Here is an 18,523-nt window from a genome sequence, read left to right on the forward strand (position 1 = left end):
GGTTCTGGCTCACTCTCATTCCAGGCACCACTGGGGTATGAAAAAATAACTCCTGCAGCTAGCTAGGTGTCTGCCCAAATGGCCTCCCAGTTTTGTGCTTGAAACCCAGGGCCCTGGTGGTGTAGGCACCCGAGGGAATCTCCTGGTCTGCAAGTTGCAAAGACTGTGGGAAAGGCCTGTATCTGGGCTGGAATGCACCATTCCTCAAGGCACAGTCCCTCAAGGCTTCCCTTGGCTAGGGGAGGGAGTTCCCTGACCGTGCGCTTCCCAGGTGAGGCAGTGCCCCACCTGCTTCTGCTTGCCTTCCATGGGCTGCACACACTGTCTAACCAGTCCCAATGAGATGAGCCAGGTACCTCAGTTGGAAATGCAGTAATTACCCACCTTCTGTGTTGATCTCGCTGAGAGCTACAGATTGGAGCTGTTCCTATTTGGCCATCTTTCCAGCCATCCCCTGCTTTAATAACTAAGGTTGTGGCAGGCAACCTAAGTTTAGCCATCTTCTTCCTGGGCCTTTCAATGTAGAACATGGGAAGCAAAGAAGCAGGAATATTTAGAATTCATTTTGATGGCAACAGAAACATTAAGGCCTTATTGCACTCATCTAGTGGCACCCATGCCTGTGGCAGCAGCATGGCACTGGCACCATAATTAAGGTGATCTTGCGACATGATACTCTCTGGGGTATTGACCTCTATGCTCCCCGTGTTCTCATTCTATGAGCCTGGTTTCTCAGCCTTTCTGTTCTGTGAACTATCCTGTGAGCTATATCCAGAGTAACTTTCTTTTGCTTGCAACAAAAGCCACTGAGTGATACACTCCGCTAATAATTTTTAGCCAAGATATTTTGAGGTACAATTATTTTCTCTAGGATGCTAATAATTGGTGAATTTAAGTGTGATTTTTTTCATCTTAATGTATTTAACAGCTTCAAATTCTAGAGTTTATTCTTTCATGACCTCCTTTTTATACTGACATTAAACCACTTCCAGTGACTTTCTTTTATGACTCATTCAGAACCAATTGCTGCTTTCATTTTGCCATTATCCAGTTTTATGCTCTTCCATAAAATCTACTTTCGTTCTTTGCTTTTTCATTTCTCATTAAGTTGTATCTTTCTGCTATAATTTTAGTACAAAAGTCCTTCACATCTCTCTTCTGGGAACATTCGTGTATCAGGATTAGGTTGTACTTCTTGTAACAGAGAAACCATAATAACAATGGTTTAACACGATATAAACTTACTTCTTGCTGTATAAGTTAATTATTCCAGGGTCAGAATGGCAGTTCTATGGACTAGTGGGACAGTCCCATTTAGTATGCTGTCATCTTTAAGCTCTTTTTCCTCCTGGTCCAGCCAGACTTCCTCCATCATAATCTTCTTCCAAGCTACAGTATGAATGGAAGGGAAATTTTTCTTCCTTTCCTTTTTAATAAGACTTCCAGTAAGTTTCCATACAACACTACCACATATAAGTCATTTGCCAAAACAAAGGGCCACACTTAATTGCAGGAGAAGCACTATTCCTAGCTAATAATCAGGGTTCTTTTACTAAGGGAGAATGACAGAACAGGCCCGGGAAACAATTGGCTGTCTCCTCCACAATTTCTACTTCTTTTGACTATCTCTAAGTAATCTACCATCTTTCTAGATAAAACAGTTTATTTTGTGTTTTAGGACTACTTTGTAAATTTTTAGTTCACTAATAAAAATTTAGTTCAACTAGTAAAAATTTGGAACAAAAATAATGGTCCTAATGTAATGCATATTTAATAATTATACAGTTTTTATCGTATTGTTACACTCATTCTAATTGCTGAATAAAGTGGTTTTCTTACAAAAATTCCCAGTTAGTTATTTTCAAGATATGATGGCTTCAAAATGAGTTAAGTTCTTACTTATAAAAGGAATGTATATTTTTAAAGTAAACTAGTTTATATTACTTTTAGATTGTGATATGAAAATAAAATATGGAAGATTTCTAAGACTTTCCAGAATTTGTGAAGAATGTGTGAAATAAAATGGTGGTTGGGCTCACTCCCTTATAGTTTTGCTTCTACACCAGTAAAATAACAACTTGAATCAGGAACATTGTCAATAATTTATATTTCAAAATTTAAATTCTTGTTTTTAAAGAAATAATTTTGAACATGCAGAAAAGTTTTAAATATGGTGATTTCCTCACCCAGCTTTTCCTAATGTTAACATTTTAATAGCAATGATTGAAACTTAGCAATTAACAGTTATACTGTTAACTAATCTATAGACTTTATTTGAATTTCAACAGTTTTCCCACTAATGCCCTTTTTCTGGTTCAAGATCCAATCCAAGATCTTGTATATTATACTTAGTTATCATGTTTCTTAGATTCCTCCAATATGACTTCCTCAGTCCTTATCATGCAATGCCCTTGATCCTTTTAGAGACTTATTGGCCAATTATATTGTAGAATGTCCCTTAGTTTGGGTTTGTCTGATATTTTCTCCGTGATCAGATCATTCATTCTTATGGTCATGTGGTATTTTTGGCAGGAATACTACAGAATGATTTTGTGCCCTTATCAGTGCATCATATCAGGATATTGATATATCTTAATTTTGGTGATATTAAATTTGATCTCTTGGTTACAGTGTTTATCAGTTTTTTCCACTGCACAGTTAATATTTTTTCCATTTGTAATTAAAAAGTATCTAGTAGGGAAATTCTTAGAGACCATGCAAATACCCTGTTTATACTGTCATCTACTAATTTTAGTATCCATAGATGATTCTTAACCACAGCAATTATTACTTTGGTGTTTCCCATAGTCATCAATATTCTTTACATGTTTATTGAATACAGAGGAAAATCATGTTCATTAAAAACATCTATAAATGTGAACTTGAGGAAATTCTTTTGATCAGTAGGTTAAAGATATAGCCAAGAAGTTCTGTGAAAGTTACAGGGAAAAAATGTGTTTAAATGTTAAATTATTTGTGGCATTTTTAGCTTCAATTGAGAAGAGCACAGTTATATGATCCAGCTATCTCTATTTATTTGTGGGGTATGATTCTTGATGGGACCAAAGAACTCCAGTGTTCTAATCCCACTTTTTTCTTTGTTCAGAATAAATCTTCTTGGCCCATAGCCAGGTATAGGGAGTGCTATCTAAGCAACGATAAACTAGAACTCTCTCAATCCCAGTTGTTTTGTTTTGCTTTGCTTTTTTATGAAACTAACAATATAGCTCCCACAATTCAAGTCTGTTTCCATGTTGCACGTCACAACTCTAACCTGACATTAACATCTTGCTGCAAAAGAGGTGTCAGGTGTCTAGGCCTAAACCAGAAGACTAATGGATTATAAAAGAAAACAATTAGATATTTCAGTTTTACAGTGCTAGTTTTTCCATTTTAATTTAAAATATAATTCCCCAGTGTCATACATCTGTGTCACATAGGTGTTGTATGTACTAGGGTATCAGCAGGAAACAAGTGGCAGAGTCAAATGGGGCCATTGAGGAGTTTAGTGAAGGGACTACTTCAAAAGTGTGGATAGAATTGAGGAAACAGACCAGGAATAGTGAAGCATTTTATTTTTTATTTTTTGAGACAGAGTCTCGTTCTGTCACCTGGCTAATTTTTGTATTTTTAGTAGAGATGGGGTTTCATGTTTGCCAGGCCGTTCTCGAACGCCTGGTCTCAAGTGATCTGCCTTCCTTGGCCTCCTAAAGTGCTGGGATTACAGGTATGAGCCACCGTGCCCTGGCAGGTGAAGCATCTGAACTTGCAATGCTTGTAGGCCTGAAGGTGTAAGGGAAAGAGAGTTCACCAGAACCCAGATACTTTAGGAAAGCCCAATAGAAGCTGTAGTTCTTGTAGAATGCAGCTGCTACTAAAGCCCAAATCTCACTCTTTTACTCTTTGATCTACTTCTAGTGTCTTGATTGGCTACAGCCAACTGCCAGCTAGAGGGACAAATGACCCTAAGTGATGTTGTCCTTAAAGGTGAGTCTTTAGAGTCACAGAGCAGGAGGAGAAAGGTAGAGAAGAGATCTGCAAGGGCAAATGGAGGCTATCTAGCAAATTGTATTTCAGAAAAAGTGCAATTGATTATATTTCTGGCTGTAGTTTTTCTTATGTCTGGCCTCCTTCATTGAGGTCATGTGACATGTTCCTGAAGACTTTTTCACTCTTTATTTTATCTTTTTTTTGTGATGGAATCTTGCTCTGTCTCGCCCAGGCTGGAGTGCAGTGGCTGGATTTTGGCTCACTGCAACCTCCACCTCCTGAGTTCAAGCAATTCTCCTGCCTCAGCCTCCTGAGTAGCTGGGATTACAGGTGCCTGCCCACCACCACACCTGGCTAATTTTTGTATTTTTAGTAGAGATGGGGTTTTGCCATGTTGGCCAGGCTAGTCTTGAACTCCTCAAGTGATCTGCCCGCCTTGGCCTCCTGAAGTGCTGGGATTACAGGCCTGAGCCATGGCGCCCAGCACATAATTGAACTGTTAAAGGATGACAATTATGTGACTGACATTCTCATAGTTATACTTCTTGTGAGTTAACAACGGCCCAATGTGTTAGCATTAACACACGTTTGGGCTTTAGTTTTATTGTATCATTTCCATTTATAGACTTTAGCATGTTTCCATAAACATAATCATATCTTCATTCAAAACATAATCTAACAATATAGTAATGGCTCCATTAATATTGGAATCTTCAACTAACTAGAAAAGTTATTTCAGCATCATAATAATTGAAGGGACACACACAAAAAGTACATATAAAGGAATTTGGCCTTAAGGAACTACCAAGGTTATAGCAGAAGTTCAAAACACATTCTATACACTTTTCCTTAGCTGCATTTCTCTAAAATGGTAAATCATGCACACTATGACCCTGAAGCACTGTAAATCATTGAAAATAAAATTTTGTTTAATGTATTCTATTTGTTAAAGCAGGAAAATACATCAATACATTTAAGAACAATTTCCCCAAAATGTATAAAATAAGCCTGATTGATTACAGCTAATTAAAAAATTAAACCATTTTATCTATTTGCACATTTGCACCTTTGCCACTAAACCTAAATTAGCCTTTTTTTTCCTAAATGACAGGAAGTTTGATATACTGTACTGATTGCTATAGACTAGAATATTAAGTTGTTACAACTGTATGAGATCTACATGTATTTCTACTTCCATGTGTATATGTGTACGTTTGTAAAATTCACGTATTTATACTAAGCTGTTTAAAAACTCCAATTGTGGCAGTTTAAATACTGCTTTGTTGCTAATCACGGCTTAATACCTAAAACAGAACAGAGTCCTTCACAAGGTAACCAGGGAAATATGCCAATTCTGACTTCATTGCCATCTTGTTGAATGACTGTATTCATTCTCTTTAGATTTAAAGCTCCTCATTCTACTGTTCCTCAACACTCTTTATAGAATTCCAGCTTGCTCTTCACCTATCTTTTAACAGTTTAACATAGATGGCTGGATCAAGTCCATTGTTCCAATTGTATGAACCTTAAAAAGCTCTGCAGTATTTTACTCTTTCCATTGTATCTGGCTTCCCTGAGTGCTCTGCTCACTGCATTTTACTCGTACTCTGATTTCTAAACCCATTTATGCCTGATTCTTTCTGAAGACACTTGTTTGTCTGGGAGCTCAAATTGACTTATCCCCATTCTATTTCCTTAACTAAAAATGCACCATTAAGGTTGATTGAACTCTTTTAAAGCACTTCATATAAAATCAAAGGCCTTAGGAAAGTAGGCTACCAGTGTTTGTAAATACCTGTTTTAAACCAAATTGAGAGGGGAATAAGAAATAATTAGAAACTTTAAAATGTTATATATAGATATATATATTTATTTATTTTACTGATTAGTCTTTTTTGGTTGTTCTTTGAGAGACACACTTGTAAAACATTCTGAGAGAGAAGGGAGAGGAAGAGCTATGCTATAATTAAAGATGGAACAAATAGTAGAGCCAAACCACTAAAATTATTGAAAATATTTTCTAGAAAAAATAATGTTCTACAATAAGCAAGAAGAAAAACATGTAGCTCTTGATTAGAATCTATAGCTTTTAAATCACTCCAACCCCACTGGAAACAAACAAACAAAAATCATACCATCTTTTTTCTATTTAAACTATAGTCATTGTTATTTTTGTAGTTTACAAAAATAGTAAGATTATCACTAATTCTTTTCCTATTTATAATGTTTAAAATTAACTGCTGGTATAAAATATTTTTAAACATTTAGAAGTTAATTACAATTATAAAATTAAAAACCAAATGAAAATATAGAATGCTATTTGTTAAAAATTCTTTGTATCCATTTCTATTTTAATGTTTGATCAAAATGTAACTATTTTGAAAAAACAAACTATGTTATCTCAATGGATTTTTATTCAGAGCATATAGAAATACTGTTATTTTTAATGATATTAGAAAAAATCTGTTCTAATTTAAAATTTAACATTTTGGAATCTTTGGAATCTTATATGGAAAATGACAATGTTAATAAACTGACTTTTTGATTTACCTAAAAGAGCATATAGTTAAGATAGTGCTTAATAAAATATAAAAGATAAATAATTTGACTTCAGCTAACTAATACCTTCAAAGCTACTTCTAAGTTCCTTTGAATATGCTATTCCATTTTTATATTACAACATTGTATGTCTTTGCTATTAAATCATTCATTTTATCTTAATTTTAAGGAAAAATCATTACCAAAACAAAAATCTTAAGATAAAAATGCATAGTTAAGTCTGAGAAATGTCTTTTGAGTAGTTTAAAAAACAATTTTATTCACAATGGAAAGAAAAACTAATAGTAGAATGGTATAATTTATATATTTGTAAAGTAAAAACTTGTAGAAATAATATTACTAATAAAATAGCTGTGGTATTTCTTACTGACCTAGTTCTAAAAGGGAACTGAGAATTTAAATTGCAATTCAGCATAGGTTTTTCTTCAAAAATACTTCAATAATGGAGAAGGGAGGAAAATGTAGAAAAATGAACAAGTAGTTAGCACTTGCAGGTGGTCCAGAAGCTCTGAGTTTTATAGTAAGGCATCAGAAAAACCAGCTGGTTTCTAGCCCATAACCAAAATGATTTGGTTAGCTTCACTGAATAACCAAAGGAATTTGGCCATAAGTGCTTGCTTCTACTAATAGAATATTATAATAATCTTACCTCCCTTTATGTAAGTAATATTTAATTGAAACCAAGAGCCTAGAGCATGACTAAGAGTGAGATCTAATGTTTTAAAACATTAAACACTTTTCATAATGTAAGATAGCTTATGAAGAGTGAAATGGCATGTTACTTAAATATAAGGGTTATTTGTAAACTAGTCAGGAGTGCCTGCAAACACACATACATAGTGCACACTAGATATTGTAGGCAAAAATATATTCACAATCAGTTAATTTTGTGTCGATAGTCAGAAAAATCTAAGACTAGAAAAATTAGAAGTAAATGGCCGGGCATGGAGGCTAATGCCTATAATCCCAGCACTTTGTGGGAGCCGAGGCAGGATTGCATGAAGCCAGGAGTTTGAGACCAGCCTGTGCAACATAGTGAGACTCCATCTCTACAAAATTTTTTTTTAAAATAGAAGTAAATAGTAAAGTTTATATTGGACAATTAATCATAGTTAATTTTATATATAGAAATCAGACTAATTTCACACTGTCTATATTCAGTTCAGCTTTGGAGGCTTCTAATCTATAAAGTGCCTTAATTTCTAGCTTACCAGGTTGTTGTGGTATTGTCTTTAATGAAAACAAGTTATATAATCATACATTCGCTTGCAAAATAAATCAAGACATTTGCTGGGAGCAAAGACATAATAACTTTACTGGATAAATTACATATTTTATCTAAGTGAAATACCTTGATGAATAAATAGTTTACTCTCTTTTACAGTTTTTTTTTTTTTTTGAGATGGAGTCTCACTCTGTCACCCAGGCTGGAGTGCAGTGGTGCCATCTCAGCTCACTGCAACCTCTGCCTCCCTGGTTCAAGCGATTCTCCTCCTTAGCCTCCTGAGTAGCTGAGATTACAGGTGTGCACCACCATTCCCAGTTAATTTTTGTATTTTAGTAGAGATGGGGCTTTGCCTTGTTGGCCAGGCTGGTCTTGAACTCCTGACCTCAGGTGATCTGCCCACCTTGGCTTCCTAAAGTTCTGGGATTACAGGCGTGAGCCACTGCACCTGGCGTGGTGGTGTAATCCCAGCTACTCAGAAATTTAGATGAAATTTTTTTTTTTTTTGAGATGGAGTCTTGCTCAATTCGTCTGCCTCAGCCTCCCTAGTAGCTGGGACTACAGGCACGCACCACCACGTCTGGCTAATTTTTGTATTTTTAGTAGAGATGGGGTTTCACCATATTGGCCAGGCTGGTCTCGAACTTCTGACCTTGCGATCTGCCTGCCTTGGCCTCCCAAAGTGCTGGGATTACAGATGTGAGCCACCACGCCCGGCTCAGATGAAATTTAATTAACAATTTATAAGAATTATAAATAGCTCAAAATTTAACAATGTGTACATAAAAATCACATGAAGATCTCAAATATATTAAAAGTCCATAGGAAAAATGGCTAAAAGAAAATATGCCAAAATGCTAAGTGAATACACTGTAAGTTATGTTTTTTCTGCTTTATATATTTCTATTCTGAACATTTTTCTCCAGTGAAACCTATTACATTTATTTTCCCACTTTGTTATTTTAAGACACTTTTTATTATAAAAGTAACATATATTCAGCATTTAATTTATACATAGTCATAAAAGAAAAAAACAGATGATGCCAATTTAGTAATAAATAGTGAAGAGTAGACTGTCACAACACTATAATGAAAGCAGTTGTCAAAACTAAAGGGCAACAAAGACATCTTCTGGACATCTTAAGAATTGCATAGTTGTTTTTAAACAAAAGATCCTATTTCCACCTAAGTGTAATAGTTGTTTAAAACCACACATTACGAAGAGCAAAATCAATCTGTAATTAGGTTTGAAATTTTAAATATTACATGATTAAATTACAGACATACAGCATTTAAAAAAGAAAAATACAAAATTGTTGCATAGACATTGGAATTATATCATTTCCAAAATACCTTTAAAACTATTTCCAGACAGATTATAAAGTCTACATATTTTAGTTAAAATAATTTATTTTCGTGTAAGGAAAGTATAAAATATTATGAAACTACATGTACTGTTGAGCCAATAACTTTAAAATTTTAAATAGAATACTTCATGAATCATGGAGCTCATTTATATGAAAATATGACTGGCAATGTGGTTATCAATTTACATAACTGTAACAAGCAAATTCATAACCACATTTGATTAATTTGTGATACATCCTAGTACTATGCAATGTAATAGTTTAGAAAAGTTCAGTGAAATATAATTATTGAAGGTCATATTTTTAAATGTGTCCACTCAGTTTGAATACGTGTTCTCTTCAGCCTGAAACTACTTGTAAAATTATATCACTGTAGGTGTAATTAATGATTTGTATATGAAATCGGACTCTTTTTTTATTCTTAGAGCATGAAGGACTGGTTGCACCCACAGTTAGCCACATTTAGAAACTACTATTGATGCCCACAATTTGCATCTCTAAACAATTTTGAGGGCGGATCTGGTTTGAGGGTATTTTTAAAAAAAATACAGTCCTAAAAACCAATCTGTAGTTCAACTAGCAAAACTCATCTTACTTTAGTAATAGTTGTGTTTGGTAAGAAATGTGCTTTAGTTTTATGTAATCTCAAATGAATAGATACTCTACAAATGAAAGTATGCCTATTTCCTAAAGTTATCTTTTCTTAACATCTTCCTATGACATGTCATAATGAGATTTCATGAGTAAATGTTTCTAATACCAGAACTAAGTATTCAATTCTCTGGACTTTGTTTCATGTCACTTTTATCTTTTCAAATTGTTGTCTGATGTAATAGTTCATGATTTTTATGATATAGAAATTCAAACAAATAACTACAGATAACCATAAAGAAAGTTTAAGAGAGGTGATATTAAATCAAGTTCATGAAGGGTAATAGATTATGTTTATATGGAACTGAAGTGCTTCAGTAACTTAAGTAACATGATTATCTTTTTTTTTTTTTAACCACTGTCAGCTAGTTTTTGTACAACTACTAAACAGGTGAGTTTCTTGGTGTATGCTCATGTCTCTTTAGGCAGTTACATTCGATTTGATCTTGGAAAGTTGCTCCCAGAAATTCTGTAAGAAATAAGATTTAATTAGTCAAATAGTGGTGACTTAATTTTGTAATGGATCAGCTAACTTAAGGTAATTCTGCAATAAATAATTTCTGTATTTTAGATGTGCACAATTTCAAAAAGACAAAATGATCCCTTTGGTGGCTCACGCCTGTAATCCCAGCACTTTGGGAGTCTGAGGCAGGTGGATCACCTGAGGTCAGGAGTTCAAGACCAGCCTGGCCAACATGGTGAAACCCTACCTTTACTAAAAATAAAAAAATTGGCCGGGCAGGGTGGCGCATGCCTGTAATCCCAACAACTCTAGAGGCTGAGGCAGGAGAATTGCTTGAACCCAAGAGGTGGAGGTTGCAGTGAGCCAAGATTGTGCCATTGTACTCCAACCTGGGCAACAAGAGTGAGACTCTGTCCCCCCCCAAAAAATACTGTGGACTCATTGGGACATGGCTGATTAAAGCAGGAGGAGTCAGTGCAGCAAGAGCCAAGCCTAAGCTAGATCTGCTGCTGGGGTAGGTCATTTTAACAGGTGAGCAGGAACATGGATGCCAGGAAGATGGGGGACAGGTAATACTTGGGAATCTAAGAAGTCAAGTGTTGAGCAGAAGAGTGTATTCTTAATGAGAACTAGCGATGTTCTTAGGCTTTGAGCTAGGCTCTAGGGCTAGATTCAGACTGGAGAAGGGGGCAAGTAGGAATTTTAAAGAAAATTCGGAAGAATTTACAAAATTCTTAGCCTTCACGATTTCAGAGAGTTGAATTTATCTGCTGTTAACAGTATAAGTGAACTGCTTTGCAAATTCAGTGAGTAGAGTGAGTTGGTAGAGGATACAATTAAAGTAGTTCCCATGTAGCTATTTCATTGTTCCCTCACTAGTGAGCACTAGTACTCTGAATTATTTGGCCTTGATAGCCACTTCTCAGCCTTTTTGAATTATTATGTAAATACACTGGACTTTGGGAAAGGTTTGGTGAATGTGGGAATTAAGAAGCCTTATGCCATCTGACAGTTTTTTCTAGTTCCCAGAGTAAATATACAATAGTACGTAACAATATTTCATGTTATACATAACTAGCAAATATGGACAGTACTTTTTAATGATGAGAAATGATATTAAACACAGAGAAAATAGCTTTACCTTCTCTCATCTTGGTTGCTCTGGTATATTTGTACAGTCGGAGATGCAATATTCTGATGTGATAAAAGAGATGGAGAGATACTTATCCCTCTGAGTTGCCGAAAAGCTATTTCTGCACGGGTGCTCCGAGGATTATTTGTCAGAATCCCAGCATTCTTGTTTTTTTTGTCTGAAATTAGAAATTAGAAATTTGAAAAATTAAAATTATGAAACAATGAGAAACATTAATTAACATAAGCATTAAGCAATATAGTTTGGTTGTCCTTCAGCTGAATGTATGCTATACATGTTTCATAAAGCGAATTTAAAATTTCAAGTAAAAATATAGAATTAGAATGTATTTTTAGCACTTGATGTGGCTTAAATTTCTGTGAGCTAGTGAATCAGTTTGATTTTTCCTAGATAATATTTTAAACATATAAATATCCAAACCTGCATGGTGTAATAAATGTACAGATAAAGTGATTATACTTTTAAAAATTGGGGCAGCACAGTCAAAAAATAGGAAAGAGATTGCAGGACTTTTTCAGCGCATAACAAATCTTGAAGAAAGTAACAGGCATACCTTGAAATATTGTGGGTGTGGTCCCAGACCATTGCGATAAAGTGAGTCACACACATTTTTTGGTTTCCCAGGACATATAAAAGTTATGTTTACAACTATAGTGTAGTCTATTAAGTGTGCAGCAGCATTATGTTTTAAAAAAATGTGCATACCTTAATTTAAAAATACTTTATTGCTAAAAAATGCTAATGATCATGTGAATGTTCAGCGAGTTGTAATCTTTTTGCTGTTGGAGGTCTTGTCTCAGTGTTATTGGCTGCTGACCAATCAGGATGGTGGCTGCCGAAGGCTGGGGTGGCTGTGGCAATTTCTTAACGTAAGACAATAATGAAGTTTGAGCATAGATCAACTCCTCCTTTCATGAAAGATTTCTGTGTACAACATGATGTTTGATAGCACTTTCCCCAGAGTGGTTCTTTCAAAATTGGAGTCAGTCCTCTCAAACTCTGCCACTGCTATATCAACTAAGTTTGTAATATTCTAAATCCTTTGTTGTCATTTCAACAGTGTTCACAGCATTTCACCAGGAGTAAATTACATCTCAAGAAACCACTTTCTTTGCTCATCCATAAGAAGCGACTCCTCATCCATTCAAGTTTGATCATGAGATTGCAGCAATTCAGTCACATCTTCAGGCTCCACTTCTAGTTCTCTTGCAGTTTCCACACATCTGCAGTTACTTCCTTCACCGAAGTCCTGAACCCCTCAAAGTCATCCAAACTCCCATTAGGGTTGCTATTTTGACCTCCTCTGATGAATTACAAATGTTTTTAATGGCATCTAGAATGGTGAATCCTTTCCAGAAGGTCTTCAATTTACTTTGCCCATATCCATCAGAGGAATCACTATCTTATTTTATTTTATTTTTTGAGACAGAGCCTTGCTCTGTCGCCCAGGCTGGAGTGCAGTGGCGCGATCTTGGTTCACTGCAAGCTCTGCCTCCCGGGTTCACGCCATTCTCTTGCCTCAGCCTCCCGAGTAGCTGGGACTACAGGTGCCCGCCACCATGCCCGGCTAATTTTTTTGTATTTTTAGTAGAGACGGGGTTTCACCGTGTTAGCCAGGATGATCTCGATCTCCTGACTTCGTGATCTGCCCGCCTCAGCCTCCCAAAGTGCTGAGATTACAAGCGTGAGCCATCACGCCCACTCAGGAATCACTATCTATGGTAGTTAGAGCCTTACAAAATATATTTCTTAAATCATAATACTTGAAGTTACTCCTTGATCTGTCAGCTGCAGCATGGATGTTGTGTTAGCAGCATGAAAACAACATTCATCCCCTTGTACTTCTCCATCAGAGTTATTATGTGACGAGGTGCATTGTCAGTGAGCAGTAGTCTTTGGAAAGCAATATTTTTCTCAGCACTGCGTCTCAACAGTCAGCTAAAATACTTAGTAAACCATGCTGTAAATAGATGTGCTGTTATCCAAGCTTTGTACATTGAGAAAGCATAGATTGATAGAGCATAGACAAAGTAGATTTAGCATAATTCTTAAGAGCCCTAGGAGTTTTACAATGGTTGAGCAATGGTTTCTTTAAGTTGAGCAATGTATTTAACTTAAAGTTACCAGCTGCACTAGCCCCTAACAAGAGAGTCAGACTGTCCTTTGAAGCTTTGAAGCCAGACATTGACTTCTCCTCTCTAGCTATGAAGGTCCTAGATGGCATCTTCTTCTGATATAAGGCTGTTTCATCTACACTGAAAATCTCTTTTTTAGTGTAGCCACTTTCATCAATGATCCTAGCTAGATCTTCTGGATAACTTGCAGCAGCTTCTACATCAGCAGTTGCTGCTTCACCTTACACTTTTATGTTGTCTGATATAATAGTTCATGATTCTTTCCTTAAACCTCATAAAGCAGCCTTTGCTAGCTTCAAACTTCTCTTCTGCAGCTTTCTCACCACTTTCAGCCTTCACAGACTTGAAGAGAGTTAGGGTCTCTGGGTTAGGCTTTGGCTTAAGGGAATGTTGTGGTTGGTTGATATCCTATCCGGACCACTTTATCCATATCAGCAATAAGATTGTTTCAATTTCTTATCCATGTGTTCCTTGGAGTCGCATTTTTTATTTCCTTCAAGAATTTTTCCTTTGCATTCACAACTTGGCTATCTATTTGATAAAAGAGGCCTAACTTTAGCCTATCTTGGCTTTCAACATGGCTTCCTCACTAAGCTTAATCATTTCTAGCTTTTGATTTAAAGTGAGAGATGTGAGATTCTTCCTTCCTTAGAGGTCATCGTAGGGTACTTAATTGACTTAAAAAGATTACTGATCACAGATCACCATAACAAATATAATAATAATGAAAAAGTTTGAAATAGTAAGAGAATTACCAAAATGTGATAAAGACACAAAGTGAGCACATGTTGTTGGAAACACGGCACCAATAGATTTGCTTGATGCACGGTTGTCACAAACCTACAATTTGTAAAAAAACTCAATATCTGTGAAATGCAATAAAACGAGGTATGCTTTTACCTGAGAAGGAAGTTAGTATCTGAGAAGGAAGTTATGAAGATGAATCCAGGGTTAAACTAATAAAAAAATATAAAAAGATAATGATACTCCTGAAGATGACTTTGTTCTGTTAAGGAGGTGATAACAATTTGGTGTGCCCAATTTTACTGACAGTTGTAGACAAAAGCATGACAATTTCATTATTATTAAAACCTGGAAGTCATAATGACATATAAGTATGAAAAATGAGACAAAATATAACATCTTAACGGAGTAAATTATGCTGGTTTTTTTTCACTGGGTTTCTTTAAAAAACTTTAATCACATGGAACAGTCTACTTTTTTTTAGAGTAGGCTCTTAGATCATTTTATAATTATTGTGATGTTCAGTTTTATTGTCTAAGAGTGGTCTGAGGACAAATGGGAAGTCAGAAGGACTGGGAGAGGTGGGCCCTCAGAGAAGGAGTAGTTACCCCCAATTTTGCCAAAATGATAACCAGAAAAGACGTGGAATTAGGGAACAGGCTTATTCTAAACTTGAAGTAAAATTTATATAGCAGAATAAACCACTTCCATGCTTGTTCTTTTAATATACTCCCTCTTTTAAAACTCTACCTCTTGAAGCCCTTCTCTAGTATTTGCTTCATGAATATTTTCTTATGATTTCAAGGGGAAAGTGAGATCTCTCTGCAGAATATCCTTTGTACCCCGGGATTCTGTTATTATGCTTTTACATCTCTGATTTCCACTTTTAGCAGGATGAACTGGTTTTAGTAGTTGTTTGCTCTGACATCCATGAAATGAAATAAAAGCTTCAGAAAGATATGTCAGGAAATAATTGTTGAAGTATCACAAAGTTCACATTGCAAGTGAGCAAATGTTTAGTCACAACATACTAGTAGCTGAGTACAAAAAAAGCTATAATAAAACTAAAAATAATAAAACTATAATCTCTGAAATCAAAATGGCCATAGGAAACTTGAACAAACATGCAATTTTAGGAAATGTAAGTTAAAAACAAGGAATTTTAAGTACTATTAGAAATTAAAGTGATATTTTTATTTCAAATGAAGTGATTCTTTTACATTCTATCTGAAATTATTTGTCAAAATACCTTCAACTTCAGGAGTTAAAGTGACATCAGATCCCAAGTAATGGCTGAATCCACTAGGCAGAATTACATTTGTTATCTTTATGGGAGGAGTTTTCACTTGGCCAAATGATCTGCCATCCATAGGAGAGTGGGTAACAGGAATAAGCTACATAATAAAATAAAACAGTTAATAACATCTCATCTCCAAAACTCAGATCAATAAGCTTAATCCTTATAACAAGTCCAAGTAGACAATCAACATTCTTTTCAGTCAGGAGCTACCTGCTTGCCTAAACTCAGAATTGGTACTAGGTAAAACCTGTAAAATCAGCAGAGCTTTTCGGGGAGTTAACCTCCCTCAAAACCTTGTGTTCTTTTTTTTTTTTTTTTTTTCAGACTGCATTGTACCATCACTGGAATCTAGTGCTTAATGGCAACTCGCCCTTTCCAAAGGGTCTCAACGAGGTAAGTATGGAACTAAGAAAATGAGAATTAAAACTTCCCCATTGTAATGCTTTTTCTTTTTTTGTGTGTGAATAGAATTTCTGGGAGGTAAAAGTTATTTCTCGAAATCTTTGTATTCTTCACATTACCTAATCAGATGACTTGCAGTTAATTAGTTTTCAGAACAAACAGTAAATAAAATGGGAGTTAAGAAAAGCATCTTATAATAATCAATTTTAGTGAATGTAGTAAAACTCTCTAAATAGTATTTACATTTTACACCTGCTGAGGATTAAGGGGCTTTTATAAGAATTTCAGGAATCAGCAAATAGAGGAGAAAAATATTTTAGGAAGGGGACTCTTGCTTCCCCTAGAAATTTATGCCTTCTCTGCTTTCGTTAATATTGACCTTGTTTATACGTGTGAATTCTGAACATACGATTCAGCTTATTTAGAGATGGAGGCCTTTTCTGTTTATCTAAAATTACCTATTTAACCTCATACTTCAGTAAGCGTTACCAAGAATGCTGCTTTATAATGAATGCTAAGGTATTAGTCCTTTTACTAAAGCTGGTCAGTCCTAAATTCCCTAACGAATTCCTTTGTGGGAGTTTCTTCCCATCGCTAATCTAGAATGCTGTCAAATTTTCTTCTGAAACTAAACCCCCAAAATGTTTTGGTTTAAAAGAACTTTAGATTTCATTTATTTCCTCATTATTTGCTGTTAAAAAGAAAGGCCAGTAGCAACTAAGACAAAGACAAACACATTTAACTGATAAACTTCAGAAGTTTTCTGTACTTGAGTCTCCTTAACAGCTAGTTAAAAGAAATAATGGCTTGATTTTGTTCTAGTCCTGAAAATAATGTGTTGAATCTAAAAGAATATTTCTCTAAAATAAATATTTCAAATACCCCCTTTATTTTACTAACCATATAAAGATAAATAAAAAATAATATTTAATAAAGTATTTACATACGGAATAACTAAGTGGAAAGATGGTTAAATTGCTATGTATAGCACTGATTTAAGTGGCAAGAATATGTATCTAGAATAACTCAAGATGACATTGTAGTACTGTAAAGGGAAAATCTGAGTTCACTATATGATAAATAGAAAAGAATAGCCAACAAACAAACCCTTTAGTAAAGTATTCATTATTGGTTGAATTTTGAGTTATGCCAAATTAAATGCTAAATTAAACCAACGTTTAAAAAATTTTATGTGAAAATTGGGATCTTCAAAGCTCTAAGTGGTTACTTTATGTCTTTTCAATTTAGCCTGCATTACCTTAAAACGGAATTTTTGAATTTTAATATGGTAATTTTCGTAGGTCTTTCACTGGAGCCCTCACATATATGGTATGGCAGGAAGAATAATGCCCCTCCCCTAAAGATGTCTACATCCTAATTCCCAAAACCTGTGAATACCTTGCCTTACATGGCAAAGTACTTTGCAGGTGTGATTAAGGATTTTGAGATGGGGAAATTATCCTGGATTATCGAGGTAGAAGGAGGCAGAAGGTCAGAGAGAAGGGGAAGTGATCATGGAAGCAGAGGTCTAAGTGATGGCACTGCTGGATGAGAGCTATGAGCCAAAGAATGCAGATGGCCTCTAGAAGCTGGTAATGGCAAAGAGTAAATCCTTTCCTAGAGCTTCCAGAAAAAATGCAGCCCTGCCAATACTTTTTTTTTTTTTTTTTTTCCAAGACAGGATCTCGCTTTGTCACCCAGGCTGGAGTGCATTGGCACGATCTTGGCTCACAGCAACCACCACCTCCCAGGATCAAGAGATTCTCCCACCTTAGCCTCCTGAGTAGCTGGGACCACAGGCATGTGCCATCATGCCTGGCTAATTTTTTTTTTTTTTTGTAGAGACAGGGTTTTGCCATGTTGCCCAGGCTGCACTCGAACTCGTGGGCTCAAGTGATCCATCTGCCTCAGCTTCCCAGAGTGCTGGGATTACAGGCATGAGTCGCCAAGCCTGGCCCCTGCCAGTATTTTTGATTTTAGTCCTTTAATACCGGTTTTCAGACTCCTGAGCTTCAAAACTGTAAGACAATATATGTTATTTTAAGCCACTAAATTTGTGGTAATTTGTTGTAGCAGCAATATGAAACTAATACAGGTGGCATACATTTTTCATGAAGTGACTTGCTTCAGGAATATAAAAAAGGGAAAAGGAAAGAAATCTTCTTAAATCACTGAACTAAATTTTATTTGACCATTTGCTCTCTTTTGAAAGACTGGGGCCTGTGACAAAGATTTGAGTAGATGACATTAGATGATGCACTTTTTTTTGTTACATCATATAGATCAATGGCTAAATTTCTTTTTGGAAACCATAGTTTTTGGAAAAAAATTTGTAGATATAGTCCACAAATGAATCAATTTCCTTTGCCTCAACTAAATAATCTTTTTTAAACAATGTAAAACTTTTTAAGTCACAAGTCTCTGTAGCTACTTTGACCTATAATAAAAGCCCTTTGGTTAATCAAAAAATGTCAATATTAATTTTAAAAGAGTTAATAAAAAAGTAAGGGGGCTGGATGCAGTGGCTGAAGCCT

At 35.4% G+C, this 18,523-nt stretch overlaps 1 protein-coding gene and 1 long non-coding RNA gene across 6 annotated transcripts in view; one reads left to right on the plus strand and one right to left on the minus strand.

The window, feature by feature from the left end:
* LOC116456352 (uncharacterized) overlaps positions 1 to 18,523 on the plus strand; it is a 79,688-nt gene that overhangs the window by 18,419 nt on the left and 42,746 nt on the right. For 2 of the 4 annotated variants that reach the window (XR_009210279.1, XR_009210280.1), the window contains exon 3: positions 15,912 to 15,980. The exons of 1 other annotated variant lie outside the window; for it this stretch is intronic. This is a non-coding gene — a long non-coding RNA (uncharacterized LOC116456352). Of the gene's footprint in view, positions 1 to 3,918; positions 3,958 to 15,911; positions 15,981 to 18,523 lie in introns of those variants that run through there. One more of the 4 variants, XR_009210282.1, reaches the window with a different exon arrangement.
* Positions 6,789 to 18,523, minus strand: part of LRRC9 (leucine rich repeat containing 9) — a 147,941-nt gene continuing 136,206 nt past the window's right edge. For both annotated transcript variants that reach the window (XM_032135105.2, XM_058429537.1), the window contains exons 31-33: positions 15,537 to 15,681; positions 11,397 to 11,565; positions 6,789 to 10,261 (exon numbers count right to left, since the gene is read on the minus strand). In XM_032135105.2, coding sequence (XP_031990996.1) covers positions 10,222 to 10,261; positions 11,397 to 11,565; positions 15,537 to 15,681 — 354 coding nt within the window. In that variant the 3' untranslated portion in view covers positions 6,789 to 10,221. The remainder of the gene's footprint in view (positions 10,262 to 11,396; positions 11,566 to 15,536; positions 15,682 to 18,523) is intronic.

This window comes from Hylobates moloch, unplaced genomic scaffold, assembly GCF_009828535.3.
Source record: "Hylobates moloch isolate HMO894 unplaced genomic scaffold, HMol_V3 SCAFFOLD_16, whole genome shotgun sequence".
NCBI lineage: Eukaryota > Metazoa > Chordata > Mammalia > Primates > Hylobatidae > Hylobates > Hylobates moloch.